At 55.4% G+C, this 17,808-nt stretch overlaps 1 protein-coding gene across 4 annotated transcripts in view; it reads left to right on the top strand.

The window, feature by feature from the left end:
* CACNA1A (calcium voltage-gated channel subunit alpha1 A) overlaps positions 1-17,266 on the top strand; it is a 308,974-nt gene extending 291,708 nt beyond the window's left edge. For all 4 annotated transcript variants that reach the window (XM_055235695.2, XM_055235696.2, XM_055235694.2 and 1 more), the window contains 9 exons: positions 9,120-9,227; positions 9,395-9,495; positions 10,980-11,089; positions 11,198-11,336; positions 11,507-11,620; positions 13,082-13,117; positions 14,233-14,419; positions 14,719-14,972; positions 15,684-17,266. In XM_055235695.2, coding sequence (XP_055091670.1) covers positions 9,120-9,227; positions 9,395-9,495; positions 10,980-11,089; positions 11,198-11,336; positions 11,507-11,620; positions 13,082-13,117; positions 14,233-14,419; positions 14,719-14,972; positions 15,684-16,415 — 1,781 coding nt within the window. In that variant the 3' untranslated portion in view covers positions 16,416-17,266. The remainder of the gene's footprint in view (positions 1-9,119; positions 9,228-9,394; positions 9,496-10,979; positions 11,090-11,197; positions 11,337-11,506; positions 11,621-13,081; positions 13,118-14,232; positions 14,420-14,718; positions 14,973-15,683) is intronic.
* The last annotated feature ends 542 nt before the right edge of the window (positions 17,267-17,808 follow it).

The raw sequence follows: 17,808 nt of genomic DNA, 5'->3' as shown, positions 1-17,808 counted from the left end.
AGCTGTGCTCCTCTCTGGAGGATCTGGGGGAGAATCTACTTCCAGGTTCATTCAGGTGTTGGCAGAATTGAAGTCCTTGTGGTTGTAGGACTGAGGTCTTGTTTTATCACTGGCTTTTTAGCTTTTTGCTCCTGGAAGTGCATGTAATCCTCCATGTGCTCCCATTCTCTCTGACTTCCCCATCTGCCACCAAGCAGAGAGAATATTGTGCTTTTCAAGGGCTCACCTGATTGGGGCAGGCCTACCCTGATCATCTCTGTATTTTGAGGTCAGCTGACTTGATATTTTAATTTTTTTTTTCTTGAGACAGAATTTCACTCTTGTTGCCAAGGCTGGAGTGTAATGGTGTGATTTTAGTTCACTGCAATCTCCGCCTCCCAGGTTCAAGCAATTCTCCTGCCTCAGCCTCCCGAGTAGCTGAGATTACAGGTGCCCACCACCATGCCCAGCTAAATTTTTTTGTATTTTTAGTAGAGATGGGGTTTCACAAGGTTGGCCAGGCTGGTTTTGAACTCCTGATCAGGTGATCCACCCGCCTCAGCCTCCCAAAGTGCTGGGATTACAGGTGTGAGCCACCATGCCCAGCATTTTCTTTTTTTTTTTTTTTTTTTTGAAATGGAGTCTTGTTCTGTCGCCCAGGCTGGAGTGCAGTGGCGCAATCTCGGCTCACTGCAACCTCCACCTCCCGGGTTCAAGTGATTCTTCTGCCTCAGCCTCCCGAGTAGCTGGGACTACAGATGTGTGCCACCACGCCCAGCTAATTTTTTGTATTTTTTAGTAGAAACGGGGTTTCACCATGATAGCAGGATGGTCTCAATCTCCCGACCTCGTGATCTGCCCACCTCGGCCTCCCAAAGTGCTGGGATTACAGGCGTGAGCCACCGCGCCGGGCCTCTGGTATTTTAATTATATCTGCAAAGTCCCTTCATAGCCTGGGCAGTGGTCCCTAGATTAGTGTTTGAATAAACAGAATCTTGGCGGAAGGGCAGCTTTTGAATTCTGCCTACCACAGTTCCTTCGTCTGTACAACGGGTCTAACAACACCCCCACTCTTCGTGTGTAATGCCATCGTAACTCAGCTGCTGTGGCACTCTGGGAATCTGTGTTCAGGGGTCCCAAAACCACCCACAGGTTCAGTGATTCCCTGGGAGAACTCAGAACTGAGAAAAGTTTTTATACTCACAGTTTATTACAGTGAAAGAATATAGATTAAAATCTGCAAAGGGCCGGGCACGGTGGCTCACGCCTGTAATCCCAACACTTTGGGAGGGCGAGGTAGGCAGATCACTTGAGGTCACGAGTTCGAGACCAGCCTGACCAACATGGTGAAACCCCGTCTCTACTAAAAATACAAAAATTAGCCAGGCGTGGTGGCTGGCGCCAGTAATCCCAGCTACTTGGAAGGCTAAGGTAGGAGAATCACTTGAACCCAGGAGGCAGAGGTTGCAGTGAGCTGAAATCCCGCCACTTCACTCCAGGCTGGACAGAGTGAGACTCTATTAGAAAAAAAAAAAAAAAAATCTGCAAAGGGCCAGGCATGGTGGCTCATGCCTGTAATCCTGGCACTTTGGGAGGGCAAGGCGGGCAGATCACTTGAGGTCACAAGTTTGAGACCAGCCTGGCCAACATGGCGAAACCCCATCTCTACCAAAAATATAAAATTAGGCATGATGCCAGACCCCTGTAATCCTAGCTACTCAGGAGGCTGAGGCAGGAGAATTGCTTGAACCTGGGAGGCAGAGGTTGCAGTGAGCTGAGACCGCACCATCGCACTCCAGCCTGGGTGACAAGAGCAAAACTCTGTCCAAAAAAAAAAAATTAGCCAGGTGTGGTGGCATATGCCTGTAGTCCCAGCTACTCCAGAGGCTGAGGCACGAGAATCCCTTCAACCCAGGAGAGGGAGCTACATTAAGCCAAGATCATGCCACTGCACTCCAGCCTGGGCAACAGAGCAAGACTGTCTCAAACAAACAAAATCCAAAAACATAAAATGCACAAAGGAAGGGCATCTGGGGAAGGGTCCAGGAGACACCAGGCACAAGCTTCCAGTTGTCTGCCTCCAGTGGAGCTGCACAGACAACGCTTAATTCTCCCTGCAGTGTGTGACAACACGCACCGTGTACTGCCAACCAGGGAAGCTCACCTGAGCCTTGGTGCCCCAGGGTTTTTATTGAGGGTTTGTCATATAGGCAGGGTTGACGTACTCAGTCTCCAGTCCCTCCAGAGGTCAAACTGATACCACGTGGCCCAAGACCCCAACGATAAATCGCATTGTTAGAATGAACTGTATGGAAAATTATCCAGGTGTGGTGGCGGGCGCCTGTAATCCCAGCTACTCGGGAAGCTGAGGCAGGAGAATCACTTGAAACTAGGAGGCAGAGGTTGCAGTGAGCCAAGATCGTGCCATTGCACTCCAGCCTGGGCGATAGAGCAAAAACACCATCTCTAAATAAATAAATAGAATGAACTGTATTGGCCGGGTACAGTGACTCATGCCTATAATTCCAGCACTTTGGGAGGCTGAGGCTGGAGGATCGTTTGAGGCCAGGAGTTCGAGACCAGCCTAGGCAACATAGTGAGACCCTATTTCTCTTTTTTTTAAAAAAAAAAAAAAAGAATGAACTATACAGTGTGGCCCAAGGCCCTCTGCTAAATGAGGACACTCTTTTCAGGCAGGACATTTCAAAGGCTTAGAGATGACCCCCCAGGAGCAAGTCAATGGGCCAGTCCTTTCGTTGGAATGTGCAGGGTTTGGACAACACCAGCCTGCTGAGCTAGTCCTTACTGCTTAGAACCCCAGCCTTGATGACACCTACTGGATTCCCTTCCTGAGGGTTTCAAAGACTCCTGGAGATGTCTCTGCGTTTGGCTGTCACAGTTGTTACTTGTACCCCAGATGCCACTCAGTTCCCTGAAGAAGTGATCCCCCAGATTTCTCAGCCAGGGGCCCCTCCATCTCTTGTCCTCAGTGGGTGCCAGGCCTCATCCTGGAGTTCCACAGCTGAGCCAGGCTCTCGGGGTTAAGGAAGGTCAAGAGGGTGTGGGGACAACAACGGAAGAGTGATGACAGTGGCAGCCCTTTGAGCAGATGCGAGTCTCAGGAGAGCATAACACGCTTCCTTTTCATAGCTCAGTTCACTTTCTAAGCACACTGAGCTTCCTTTCCAGTAGGCTAAGGGGCCGCAAAGGGGGTACAGATTAACCTCATTGTTCAGATTCTCAAAAATGGTTTCACCATTCATTGCTGGAGACTGGGAGAAAGGGGGCAAGTCCATCTCATTCTCTCTGTCTCTGTCTCTCTCTCTCTTCCCTGTCCATCTGTTTCTCCCACCCACCCCTCTGTTCTCTCTGCCCAGAAGAATCTCTGTTTTGGTTTTGGTTTTGTTTTGTTTTGTTTTGAGATGGAGTCTCGTTCTGTCGCCCAGGCTGGAGTGCAGTGGCGCAGTCTCAACTCACCACTGCAGCCTCCACCTCCCGGGTTCAAGCGATTCTCATGCCTCAGCCTCCCGAGTGGTTGGGATTACAGGCGCACGCCACCACGCCTAGCTAATTTTCGCATTTTTACTAGAGACGGGTTTCACCATGTTTGGCCAGGCTGGACCCTACGCTCTTTCACGCCCCCTACCCCAGGCATTGAGGGCAGAACCAACCACCTGCCTGAACCAATTAGCATATTAAACATAAACCTAGTTAGCATATCCAAATAGCAGCCCACAGTGACATTCTGACTTCTGCCGAGAGCTCACAGCAAGGGCAATCTACACTGGGCTGCCCGTGGGCTGGGCGTGGTGGCTCACGCCTGTAATCCCAGCACTTTGGGAGGCCGAGGCAGGCAGATCACAAGGTCAGGTGATCGAGACCATCCTGGCTAACACGGTGAAACCTCGTCTCTAATAAAAATACACTAGGCTGCCCACATGCTAAGCTGTGTACTCCGGGATTGCAAGGTGAGAAGAGATTATGTGTGGAGGCTGGGGATGGCGCTGAATTGCCCTACAGTGCACAGGACAGACCCTGCCACAGAGAATGTTTACCAAAGGGATAAGGATGAGAGCGGGGAGTGAGACAGCCTTGGGCAGCCCACCCGGGAACATGAACAGTTTGTGGGTGACTATTGCCCACTTGCAGAGACACCTCCTATTCCTGACACCCCCAGTGTTAATATAATTCTGCACTTCAGGCTGGGTGCAGTGGCTCACACCTGTAATCCTAGCGCTTTGGAAGGCCAAAGCAGGAGGATTGCTTGAGGCCACGAGTTTGAGATCAGCCTGGGAAACATAATGAGACCCCAGGTCTACAAAAAAATTTTTTGGCCGGGCACAGTGGCTCACGCCTGTAATCCCAGCACTTTGGGAGGTCGAGGTGGGCAGATCACTTGAGGTCAGGAGTTTGAGACTAGCCTGGCCAACATAGTGAAACCCCATCTCTACTAAAAATGCAAAAAATTAGCCAGGCACAGTGCCACGTGCCTGTAATCCCAGCTACTCAGGAGGCTGAGGCAGGAAAATCACTTGAACCTGGGAGGCAGAGGTTGCTATGAGCCGAGATCGTGCCACTGCACTCCAGCCTGGGCAATAGAGTGAGATTCTGTCCAATAAATAAATAAATTAATTAATAAATAATTTTCATTAGCCAGGCATGATGGTATATGTGCCTGTAGTCCTAGCCACTCAGGAGGCTGAGGCAGGAGGATCACTCGAGCCCAGGAGTTGGAGGCTGCAGTGAGCTATGATCATACTGCACTCCAGCCTGGGCAACAGAGCAAACCCTGTCTCTCAAAAACGGGGAGACACCAGCCATATTGGATTAGGATCCTAGGGACCTCATTTAACCTTCATTATCTCCTTCAAGGCTCTATCTCCAAATACAGTTACGCTGGAGGTTAAGGCTTCAACATGTGAATTTGGGGTGGGACTCAATTCAGTTATCATAGCAGGCATTTTCTTTTTCTCCACAAGAAACAGGAAACATATAAGCCGTAAGGAGAAAGTAAGTTCTTTCTCTTCTTTCCTTTGCTTTTTTTTTTTTTTTTTTTTTTGAGATAGGGTCTCACTCTGTCGCGCAGACTGGAGTACAACGGCAGAATCACAGCTCACTACAGCCTCCACCTCCCAAGCTAAGTGATCCTCCCACTTCAGCCTCCCGAGTAGCTAGGACTACAGGTGCACACTCATCACACCCAGCTAATTTTTTTTTTTTTTTTTTTTGGTAAAGACAGGGTCTCCCTATGTTGCCCAGGCTGAGAAAGTGACTTTTAATAGGAAATGTCATGTTTTCTTCTTTCTCTGTCTCTGATAAGGGGCCACAGAGACCGAGGGCACCTCACTTGGCTGTAGTAGACAGTAAACATAGCCACGAATTCCAGCTGCTCCCCATGAGGGAAGGAAAACTGTTATCGGTTGATGTCAAGAGCCCAGCTACAGAGATTCAGTGGCTCATGCCTGTAATCCCAGAACTTTGGGAGGCCAAGGCATGAGGATCATTTGAAGCCAGGAATTTAAGACCAGCCTGGGCAACATAGCAAGACAAAAAAAAAAAAAAGTTTTTTAAGATTAGCCAAATGTGCTGGCACACTCTTGTAGTCTCAGCTACACAAGAGGCTGAGGAGTCCAGGCGTGGTAGATCACGCCTGTAATCCCAGCACTTTGGGAGGCCGAGGCAGGTGGAACACCTGAGGTCAGGAGTTTGAGACTAGCCTGGCCAATGTGGTGAAACCCTAGCTCTACTAAAAATACAAAATTAGCTGGGTGTAGTGGCACACGCCTGTGTAATCCCAGCTACTCGGGAGGCTGACACAGGAGAATCGCTCGAACCCAGGAGGCGGAGGCTGCAGTGAGGCAAGATCGTGCCACTGCACTCCATCCTGGGAGAGACAGAGCGAGACTCTCAGGAAGGAAGGAACGAAGGAGGGAGGGAGGGAGGGAGGGAAGGAAGGAAGGAAGGAAGGAAGGAAGGAAGGAAGGAAGGAAGGAAGGAAGGAAGGAAAAAGGAGAAAGGAGAAAGGAGAAAGAAAGAGGCTGAGGCCAGATATCTGGAGCCCAGGAGTTCAAAGCTGCAGTGAGCTAGGATCCCATCACTGCACCCCAGCCTGGGCGACACAGCAAGAGCCTGTCTCTAAAAAAAAAAAAAAAAAAAAAATGAAAATAGCCCGGGTGCAGTGGCTCACACCTGTAATCCCAGCACTTTGGGAGGCCAAGGCGGGCAGATCCCGAGGTCAGGAGTTCGAGACCAGCCTGGCCAACATAGTGAAACCCCGTCTCTAATAAAAATACAAAAAATTAGCTGGCCATGGTGGCGGGTGCCTGTAATCCCAGCTACTCCGGAGGCCAAGGCAAGAGAATTGCTCGAACCCGGGAGGCGGAGCTTGCAGTGAGCCAAGATCGCGCCATTGCACTCCAGCCCGGGTGACAGTGCGAGACTCTGTCTCAAATAAATAAATAATAATAAAATAGAATACTATTGAACTACCTCTCTAGCAGCTGGTAGCTAGCCCCTGCCCTTCCCGCAGACCTCCTGGACCTCCCCTCACAATCCAGCAACTACAGGGTTAATGTTTGGCCCCAAAAGTCTTCACACTCTGCACGTATCCCACAGTGGCTGTGGGTTAATGTTCCTTCCAAACCTACTGACCAATGTCTCAAGCAGCACCCCTGTGCCCAAGATTCAGGGCCCTGAAACCTTAGTAGAAGTGGGAGCCAGTGTGATGTATCAGTCAGGACAGATGGGGCCGAGCTGTGAAACAAACAGCCCCAAGACCTCGCTGGCACAAACCAATAAAGGTTCTTCTCCCACTCTTGGTTTTTTTTAATTTCCTTTTTTTTTTTTCTCAGATGAATTTAAGATTCATCCACTCTTGTTAGATGTCCTTCATGGACTGACACGGAGCTCAGTTCTTCAGAGTCACTTAGAGAAAGGCCTGAGGGTCACTGTCCATGACATCACCAGCCATGTGACAGAGAGAGAACTTCGAAGGGTCCCACTGTGACAGTTAAATAGCCTGGCCCCTGGTGCAGTGGCTCATACCTGTAATCCCAGTGCTTTGGGAGGCTGAAGCAGGAGGATCACTTGAGGTCAGGAGTTTGAGATCACCCTGGGTAACACAGTGAGACCCAGTCTCTACAAAAACAAAAACAAAAAAATATGAGCCAGGCGTGGTGGTGTGTACCCATAGAGCCAGCTACTCAAGAGGCTGAGGTGGGTGGATTGCTTGAGCCCAGGAGCTCAAGGCTTCGGTGAACAAAGATCGTGCCACAGCCTGGGCAACAGAGTAAGACCCTGTCAATCGATAGATAGATGATAGATAGATAGATAGATAGACAGATAGATAGATAGATAGATAGATAGACAGACAGATAGATAGATAGATAAATTTTTTTAAAATAATAGGCCAGGCACAGTGGCTCATGCCTGTAATCCCAGCACTTTGGGAGGCCAAGGCAGGCAGATCACCTGAGGTCAGGAGTTCGAGACCAGCCTGGCCAACATGGTGAAACCCTGTCTCTACAAAAATATAAAAATAACCAGGCATGATGGCAGATGTCTGTAATCCCAGCTACTCGGGAGGCTGAGGTGGGAGAATCACTTGAACCCTGAAGGTGGAGGTTGCAGTGAGCCGAGATCGTGCCATTGCACTCCAGCCTGAGTGACAGAGCGAGACTCCATCTCAAAAATAATAACAACAACAATAATAAATTCTCTGGCCCAAAAGTGGCACATTACATGGCACACACTCCCTTAGCAAGAACTCATCACATGGCCCTGCCAACCACAGGAGGAACCCCCCCATGTACTCAGGTAGGAGGGCCAGGAAACACCATTAGAGAGCTTTAATGACCACCATGACTGGGGTGAGGGACCAGGGACTGGCCACAGGCCAAGGGCATGTCCATGGCAGTGGAGACTTGGGAAAGGGGAAAAGACCTCCTCTGAGCCACGTACGGTGACTCTCATCTGTAATTCCAGCACTTTGGGAGGCTGAGGTGGGAGGATCGCTTGAACCCAGGAGGTCGAGACTGCAGTGAGCTATGTTTGCGCCATGGCACTCCAGCCTGGGTGACAGAGCAAAACTCTGTCTCAAAAATCAAAATAAAACCAAAATCAAAACCTCCTCTGTTGGGGATGCTCCAGGGCGTCCCAGCCTTGAACAGATGGGTCACTGCAGTAATAATCCTATGGCAGACACTGTCCCAAGGCTGCACGCACGTTACTTTGATCATCAAACAACCAGGTGATAGCCGGGCATGGTGGTGCATGCCTGCAGACCCAGCTGCTCAGGAGGCTGAAGCGGGAGAATCTCTTGAACCTGGGAGTGGGAGGTTGCAGAGAGCTGAGATCACGTCACTGCACTCCAGCCTGGGAACAGAGAGAGACTCTGTCAAAAAAAAAAAAAAAAAAAAAAAAAAAACCACCAGGCCAGGCGCGGTGGCTCACACCTGTAATCCCAGCACTTTGGGAGGCTGAGGAGGGTGGATCACCTGAGGTCAGGAGTTTGAGACCAGCCTGGCCAACATGGTGAAACCCCGTCTCTACTAAAAATACAAAATTAGCCGGGCGTGGTGGCACACACCTGTAATCCCAGCTAATTGGGAGGCTGAGGCAGGAGAATCACTTGAACCCGGGAGGCAGAGGTTGCAGTGAGCTGAGATCGCGCCATTGCACTCCAGCCTGGGCAACAAGAGTGAAACTCCATCTCAAAAAAAAAAAAAAAAACCAACCAAAAACAAAAAACAATAACAACCAGGTGAGGCAAGTACTCTTGCTATCATCTCCATTTCACAAATGGAGAAACTGAGGCACTAAGTGGTTGAGTAACCTGAGTCATGCAGCCGATAACTGGGAGACAAGATTGGGACCCGGGTCACCCAGCTGTTCTCCATGCTGGGCTGTCTCCCGCAAAGCTGCTCTATGGTCCTGGCCCCACCAAGAACCAGAGCCCACAAGGTCATTCCAGCAGCACTGCCCAGGGCCTCCTCTGGGCCAGGCCCTTGGGGAACTGGAGACCCCAGGGGGACCAGAAAGATTGGGGTCTTATTCTGGGGAGCCTCTGGCTTTGCAGCTGACCCAGAGTCCAGCTGACACCCAGGCAGGCAGTCAGGATTCTGTCTGCACTCCCATTGCAGGAGGAGCCGACAAGCAGCAGATGGACGCTGAGCTGCGGAAGGAGATGATGGCGATTTGGCCCAACCTGTCCCAGAAGACGCTAGACCTGCTGGTCACACCTCACAAGTGTAAGAGCCGAGCCCAGCCCTGGGATCCAATCCACCAGAACAGATGGAGGGGGAGGGAAAGAGGAGGCCTGCGGAGAGTGTTGGCCTGGGCTGGTATACACAGGGACCCAGGATAAGGGCCCCAAGGAGGCCTGCCCTTGGTGAGCTCGCCCTGTGTGTGCCCCCAGCCACGGACCTCACCGTGGGGAAGATCTACGCAGCCATGATGATCATGGAGTACTACCGGCAGAGCAAGGCCAAGAAGCTGCAGGCCATGCGCGAGGAGCAGGTGTGCAGTTCGCCGCTCTGGGGATATCTGGGCTGGGGACAGTGGCTTGCATGTCACCATGGGAACCAACTGGAATATGAGGGTGGCTGAGCCCCAGGGCAGGTCCCTCAAAAGTAGGGGCTGGGCACAGCAGCTCACACCTGTAATCTCAGTGCTTTGAGAGGCCAGGGCAGAAGGATCGTTTGAGACCAGGAGTTTGAGACCACCCTGGACAACACAGTGAGACTCCATCTCTACAAAATAAAACATTAGCCAGGCATGGTGGTGCACACCTGTAGTCCCAGCTATTTAGGAGGCCAAGATGGGAGGATCACTTGAGGCCAGGAGTGGGAGACCAGTCTAGGCAACATAGAAAGACCCATATCTCTACAAAAATAAAAATTAGCTGCATGTAGCACCATGCACCTGTGGTCCCAGCTACTTGGGAGGCTGAGGCAGGAGAATCACTTGAACCTGGGAGGTGGAGGTTGCAGCAAGCCAAGATCAAGCCACTGCACTCCAGCCCAGGTGACAGAGCAGGACTCTTATCTCAAAAAAAAAAAAAAAGTCCTTGCCAAGGACACATAATGTGGATTCATTCTTCATTCAGCTGCTCCACCAACACTTACTGAGTAGCTACTGTGTGCAGGGTGCTGTTCTCAGTCCTCGGGGATGCACCACCCATGGGGAAAACAGGCCAGAATCCCTGCCCTCGAGGAGCAGACATTCCAAGTGGGGAAATGCCGATGGTAGCAAATGGCTGAATCCTGCATCATCCAGCAAAGAGAAAGAAAGTGTCATGGGGGAAAGAGGAGAAGAATCCAGAAGATAGGAGTATCCAGGGGAGGAAGGGGTGCAATGGGAAATGGGTAGTTGGGGAGCCTCCCTGAGAAGGTGACATGTGAGCAAAGGCTTGAAGGAAAAGGGGAGAGGGAGTGAGCTAAGCAATACCTGGAAGCGTGTACCAGGCAGAGGGAACAGCCAGTGCAAAGGTTCTGAGGCTGGACCATGCCTGGGTTGTTTGGGGAACAGCGAAGAGACCAGTGTGCAGGGAGGAGACAAGGGCAAGGAGGTGACAGGGCAGATCCTTCAGGGCCATGGGAGCTGCAAGAAGCACTCTGGCTTTTACCCCAAGTGAAGTGGGAGCCATGGAGGGTTCTAAGCAAAGGAGGGACAGGACCTGACTCAAGTGCTCACGGGCGCCCTCTGGTGGCTCTTGTGGAACAGTGGGGTTGAAGGTAGGAGCGGGAGACCTGGGAGAAGGCGTCTGCAGTGGGAGATGAGGAGGCGGGACCAGGTTAGGGCTATGACTTGGGTAAAGGAGTGAGAAGTGGTGCAGTTCTGCGTGGAATCGGAAGGAAGGGTCTAGATGGATGAGACCTGAGTGTGCGTGCGTGTGTGTGTGTGTGTGTGTGTGTGTACTGGGGATGTCGCAGTGCCTTCTGGGTACCACCATCCCACCACCCCACCCTTGTCCACACACTTCTCTCTGCCCCCTTCCCCAGGACCGGACACCCCTCATGTTCCAGCGCATGGAGCCTCCGTCCCCAACGCAGGAAGGGGGACCTGGCCAGAACGCCCTCCCCTCCACCCAGCTGGACCCAGGAGGAGCCTTGTGAGTGTCACCCCTGCCAGGGAGGTGGAGTGTGGGGGTGCCGTGGTCCCCACATTCTGGAAGCTGCCCAAGCGCCCACTGCTACCCCGGCCTCTGTCCCCCATGCAGGATGGCTCACGAAAGCGGCCTCAAGGAGAGCCCCTCCTGGGTGACCCAGCGTGCCCAGGAGATGTTCCAGAAGACAGGCACGTGGAGTCCGGAACGAGGCCCCCCTACCGACATGCCCAACAGCCAGCCTAACTCTCAGGTGCCTCTGTCCCCCGATTCCCCAACAGCTCCCAGGGCCCGGGTGGTTCAGGTGGAAGGGATCTGGGCCCCCCCACACACACACACACCTGCAGCTCCCTCCCTCTGCAGACACCAGGGATCTGGAGGTCAGGCCCCAGAGCTCATCTGGCTTTGCCATCTGCTCCACAGTCCGTGGAGATGCGAGAGATGGGCAGAGATGGCTACTCCGACAGCGAGCACTACCTCCCCATGGAAGGCCAGGGCCGGGCTGCCTCCATGCCCCGCCTCCCTGCAGAGAACCAGGTGAGGGCTTTCACCACTGCCCTGGGGCTGGACCCCTCACTCTGCACTGGGTGGGGCCGGGCACCCCCCCCACAAGCAGCCCAGTGCATCCCCTCCCTGCCGGACTCAGGCCTGGGTAGGGACTCCTTCGGTCTCTGAAGCAGTCTGCAGGCCCCACCCACTACCTGGTCATACCTGGAGCACCTGCAGACCCTCCTCCCTCAGAGAGGAGAGACAGGAAAGTGCTCCCCCAGGGCAGAGGGCAGTGGCCACTGCAAAATGGTCTCTGGCTGCCCTGGTTGGAGGTTGCAGACAGGGGAGGTTGTGGAAGATTTGTGGGTACAGCAGAGTTCAACAGGGCCAGGTGAGACCTGCCACAAAGATCACCCCTACACACACACACACACACACACACACACATGCTCAACATACATGCACACACATGTACAGCTGTACGCCTACTCAGATGCTTGCATACACACACACGTGTGTGCACGTGGGCATATACACACTGCACATGTACTCACACATGCACACATGTACGTGCACACGTGTCTGCATATGGGAACTTGGCAGGTCCTAGGATGCAGTAGCAGAGTCTGGGGTGGGTCTGGGGGCAGCTGGGTTCGTATTTTCTGTCTGGTCTCTGTGGGGGTCATTGGGGGGGACAGGGGTGTGTGCTTGGTGTGTGTCTGTGTGTGGCCGCTTCACCCAGCTGCCAAGCCCACCTGCAGGTGATCCCGTTGCCTTGGACTCACGGGATAGAGAGCCCAGAGGCATAGCTGGCTGCCCATCCGGCCTGGGCAGCGGGGGCCCATGCACGCAGCCCGCCTCTGGAGGAGAACAGGGCGTGGCTGTGAGAGCCTGGCTCGGGTGCGTGGCATGTGTGGCTGTGGCGAGCTTTCCGTGTGCCGTGTGTGGTGTCTGCACGGGGCAGGAGGCTGTGCTGTGCCTGGCTGGACCAGGGTCACCTGAGGGCCTGGCCTCTGGCTGCTGGGAACGTGGGTTGGGGAGCACCCAGCCTGCATGCTGCTGCCCCCTCAGGACCAAGCTGCTGGGCCCCCAGGAGAGGGTTGGGACAAGCCCAGCTGACGGCCACCACCTGGAAGCTTTGAGCATCGGCTGGAGCCAGGGGTTGGGGTGTGCATCGCATGAGGCAGAGCCCAGGGCCAGGGGCTCGAGGCTGCGCCGTCCTGTCTTTCGGTCCCACGCCTCTGCCATTTGTCTGCGTCTCCTGTCTGTCTCCTCTGTACCCATGGGAATAGAGGACGCCCAGCCCCAGGGGCCTGGGACACCCACCTGCCAGGACTTTAACTTTTCTTTTCCTCCCTGCCTTCTCCCTCCGATTTCTCTTGATGCCAGTGCCACCCCCCTCCCCGGCTTCTTCTCCATGCACCACCTCCTCACTCTCCCTCTTGCCTTTTATATTTATTTTCTTCTTTCTGTTTTTTCTGTGTGCACCATCCCATGGGGCTGTGACAGAGGAGAAGGGGCCGGCCACGTGGGAATAACCTCAGTGTATGTACCGCGCCTGCCCAGCGCCCAGCAGGGATCCGGCCCCCTCTTCCTCCCCACCCCCCCTCCAGGGAGTCCTGTCATCTCTCACCGTCCCCGGACCCCACCCTTTCTTTGCCGATCGCACCCTCTCCCCTCCATGGAGCCCAATCCTTGTGTGTGGTGTCCTGTGTGTGCCCCTCACCCATAAGCCCTGGTAGGCGGGGCCATCCCCATCCTCACCCCTACCCCCTTTTCTTCAGGGCCCCCCATGCCGGAGGACACTGGCTCTCCAAGAGCCTGGCCCACTCTGCACCTCTTTCTGGGGGGCTTCTTCCCCTGACACCACCACCGACCCCTGGTCCTGCAGCTCCTACCTGGAGCAGGGCCACCAGCACTCAGCTGGGCTGGACCCTGGGAGGCGGGTGTCTGCCCCATCTCCCTCCTTCCGTCCTCTGCCTGCTGCAGAGAAACCTCTGTGACAGGGCTTGACCCAGGGGTGAAGCACCGGGGAAAAGAGTGGGCCCCCAGAGCCTCCGGTGCCTGGGTATCCCCCACCCCCACCCAGAGATCCCTAGCTTGGGCCTCACCAGAAGGACTCAGACTTGTGGGGGCAGCGAGCACAGCCCTGTTAGCGGGGAAGACCCGAAGCTGCCATGCTGGGCACCTGGTCCTGAGCCCATAGGTCAGCCAGCCACAGTCGGAGGCTTCTCACCCTCCCAGGAGAGCAAGCTGGGGCAGGGATGAGTGCGGCAGTCCAGGGCTCCCAGGTTTGCACCCTGGATGTGGGGAGGGCTTCCCTCTGGCCAGTCTGAGCCTGCCCAACCGTGGCTGGGCCCCCAGGGCTGGAGAGTGAGGATCAGATCTTTCTGGTCAGAACCCAGGATGGGCTCAAAAGGAGCAGTCCTGTCTCTGAGGGACAGAGGAGTCCTCAGGCTCCACCCTCAGAGGCCTGGCCACACTCAGAGCCCTGATTGATCGGGGGAGCCAAGGCCCCATGGCACCCCCTGGCCCCTGCCCCAGGATGGTCACACCCCAGTCACCAAAGGCCACCACCAGGCTGCCACAATGAGGCAGGAAGGACCGGGACCACTTGGTGCTAGGTGCTGACCCCAACCCACCGGCCTGTCCCCTCCCAGACCATCTCAGACACCAGCCCCATGAAGCGTTCAGCCTCTGTGCTGGGCCCCAAGGCCCGACGCCTGGATGATTACTCGCTGGAGCGGGTCCCGCCGGAGGAGAACCAGCGGCACCACCAGCGGCGCCGCGACCGCAGCCACCGCGCCTCTGAGCGCTCCCTGGGCCGCTACACCGACGTGGACACAGGTGGGCAGCCCTGTGGTGCCCAGGGACAAGCAGAACAGAGGAGAGGAGAGGGGAGGAGAAGGCAGGGTGGAGACGCTGAGGAAGAAGAAAGGGAGAGGCCTCCATGGAGAGGGGACAGAGGGGGCCAGGCAGCGGCTGCAGGAACCTGGGTACTACCCCCTCCCCCCAACCCCCTGACCTGCCTCAGTCCAGGGGATCTCTAGGGCCCCCACACCTTCCGGGTGGCCTCCTGTGTGTGCATCTGCCCCACCTCTCCCTCACGACCACGTGTCTGTCTGTCTGACCCTCGCCCGGCCCAGGCTTGGGGACAGACCTGAGCATGACCACCCAATCCGGGGACCTGCCGTCGAAGGAGAGGGACCAGGAGCGGGGCCGGCCCAAGGATCGGAAGCATCGACAGCACCACCACCACCACCACCACCACCACCACCCCCCGCCCCCCGACAAGGACCGCTACGCCCAGGAACGGCCGGACCACGGCCGGGCACGGGCTCGGGACCAGCGCTGGTCCCGCTCGCCCAGCGAGGGCCGAGAGCACATGGCGCACCGGCAGGTGGGTGCGGCTGCAAGTGACCCCAGGCTGGGCTCACGGGCCGAGAGGTGGGGAGGAGAGAAGGGGATCCCCCATCCGACAGCCACTCTGGGCAAAGGTCCCCCGATCCCGGCTGTGACCACCTCCCGTCCTGCCCCCAAGCCACGGGGGTGCCCGGCAGCCGGAGGGGACACGGCTCCCCACCACACCAGCTGCCCATGCTGTCCCCCCAGCTCCCCTGCCCACCTGCCGCCCCCTCCTCGCCGCCCGCAGCTGCTTCCTCCTCGGTTGTGGATCACATTTGAGTTCTGGGCCGCGCAGCCCGACCTTTCGCTTTCCTTTAACCCGGCTTGTTTTTGTTTCAATTATGATTTCTGTCCTCTGGACGCCTGTGAGTAATTTTTGAAACTTCTGCTATTTTTAACCCCGAAACTTACAAAACTCCATTTCTCATTTCTCTTTTCACTTTGTTGTGTTGGTTTTCGACTCCTCCCCTCCCTCCTTGTCTCACTCCCCCTCCTCCCCTCCCTCCTCCTTGTGGCTGTTGCTTTTTTCCATTAAAATGTCCTGTGTCCCCCCTCTCTTCCTCCTCCTCCCCCTCCTCCTCTCTCTCCTCCTCCCTCTCCTCCTGGCCCCTCTCCCTTTGCTCCCCTCTCTTCCTCCCAATCCCGTGTCTCCTTTGATTTTGTTGTATCTTTTTTTTTGATTTCCTTTGTTTCAATTTTCGTGTAGGGCAGTAGTTCCGTAAGTGGAAGCCCAGCCCCCTCAACATCTGGTACCAGCACTCCGCGGCGGGGCCGCCGCCAGCTCCCCCAGACCCCCTCCACCCCCCGGCCACACGTGTCCTATTCCCCTGTGATCCGTAAGGCCGGCGGCTCGGGGCCCCCGCAGCAGCAGCAGCAGCAGCAGCAGCAGCAGGCGGTGGCCAGGCCGGGCCGGGCGGCCACCAGCGGCCCTCGGAGGTACCCAGGCCCCACGGCCGAGCCTCTGGCCGGAGATCGGCCGCCCACGGGGGGCCACAGCAGCGGCCGCTCGCCCAGGATGGAGCGGCGGGTCCCAGGCCCGGCCCGGAGCGAGTCCCCCAGGGCCTGTCGCCACAGCGGGGCCCGGTGGCCGGCATCTGGCCCGCACGCGTCCGAGGGGCCCCCGGGTCCCCGGCACCACGGCTACTACCGGGGCTCCGACTACGACGAGGCTGATGGCCCGGGCAGCGGGGGCGGCGAGGAGGCCATGGCCGGGGCCTACGACGCGCCACCCCCCGCACGACATGCGTCCTCGGGCGCCACCGGGCGCTCGCCCAGGACTCCCCGGGCCTCGGGCCCGGCCTGCGCCTCGCCTTCTCGGCACGGCCGGCGACTCCCCAACGGCTACTACCCGGCGCACGGACTGGCCAGGCCCCGGGGGCCGGGCTCCAGGAAGGGCCTGCACGAACCCTACAGCGAGAGCGACGATGATTGGTGCTAAGCCCGGGCGAGGTGGCGCCCGCCCGGCCCCCCACGCACCCCACGCACACACCCCACCCGAGGAGCCGCGCAGAGGCCGCGGGGGCCCAGCACAGAGGGCCCGGGAGAGGGCCAGCCGGGAGACCCCAGACTCTGGAGAGGCCGGGGCTGGGCCACAAGGGTGTCCCGCAGAGACCCTCAGCCAAAAGAGACCCTCCTGGGCAGCCACGGCGCCCCCCACCCAGCCCCGATCCCCCCACCCACGACAGGGGCTCTCGGGTGGGAGGCAGGGGGCAGACAAACCACACAGCCAAGGGATTTGAATTAACTCAGCCATTTTTGGAGAACTTTGGGGAACACGGAAAAAAAAAAAAAAACATTTTTAAAAGAAAAAACGGGGAGAAAAAAATAGCTTCTATTGATGAGTTTTATCATCTCAATTGAATCTTTCCTTTCCCTGATGAAGAGAGCTGGTGGCCGAGTGCGGCAAAGAAGCCAGAAGGAACCAGAACCCCAGTGCCCTATACCCACCACCAGACACACTCACATCCACACACGTTCTCAGACACACACAAGAGTGCTTGCCGGTTATACCAAACCCTACTATTACTGCCTGCAGAAATCAATTAAAAAAAAAATAACAATAAACAATTTTAAAAAGGACAAAAAAATTAATGATTGAGAAAAGAGGCATTTTTTTCTGACATTTGGTCCTGCTTGAAACAACAAAAGAAGAAAAAAAACCCACCATCACCACCGATTCCTTTGCTTTTTTCCTTTTTTCCTACCTTGTTTGAAAACCGTGGGCTTGGGACTGTGAATTATTGCATGACATTCAAAAAGAAAAAAAAAATAAAAAAAAGTTGAATCAAAGGGCTTTTGGATGGGAGTGGTCTTTGTCCCTTGGCTAGGTGCTGCCTGGGTGGGTCTCTCTTGGGGAATCATACAAAGAGGCACTTTGTTAGCTCCTAGAAGCAGTGTTTGAAAGCGACAAGGAGGCCAGGCATCGTTGTGCACGCCTGTAATTCCAGCACTTTGGGAGGCTGAGGCAGATGGATCACTCGAGGACTTGAGGTCAGGAGTTCGAGACCAGCCCGACCAACATGGCAAAACCCCATCTCTACTAAAAATACAAAAAAAATTAGCCACGCGTGGTTGCACATGCCTGTAATCCCAGCTACTCCGGAGGCTGAGGCACGAGAATCACCTGAGCCTGAGAGGCGGAGGTTAGCAGTGAGCCGAGATCCCACCACTGCACTCCAGCCTGACAGAATGAGACTCTATCTCAAAAAAAAAAAAAAAAAAAAAAAAGGCCGGGCGCGGTGGCTCATGCCTATAATCCCAGCACGTTGGGAGGCCAAGGTGGGTGGATCACATGAGGTCAGGAGTTCACAACCAGCCTGGCCAACATAGTG

Source organism: Symphalangus syndactylus, chromosome 13, assembly GCF_028878055.3.
Source record: "Symphalangus syndactylus isolate Jambi chromosome 13, NHGRI_mSymSyn1-v2.1_pri, whole genome shotgun sequence".
NCBI lineage: Eukaryota > Metazoa > Chordata > Mammalia > Primates > Hylobatidae > Symphalangus > Symphalangus syndactylus.
Note: the sequence above shows the minus strand (reverse complement) of the source record. Positions and strands in the feature narration are given on the sequence as shown.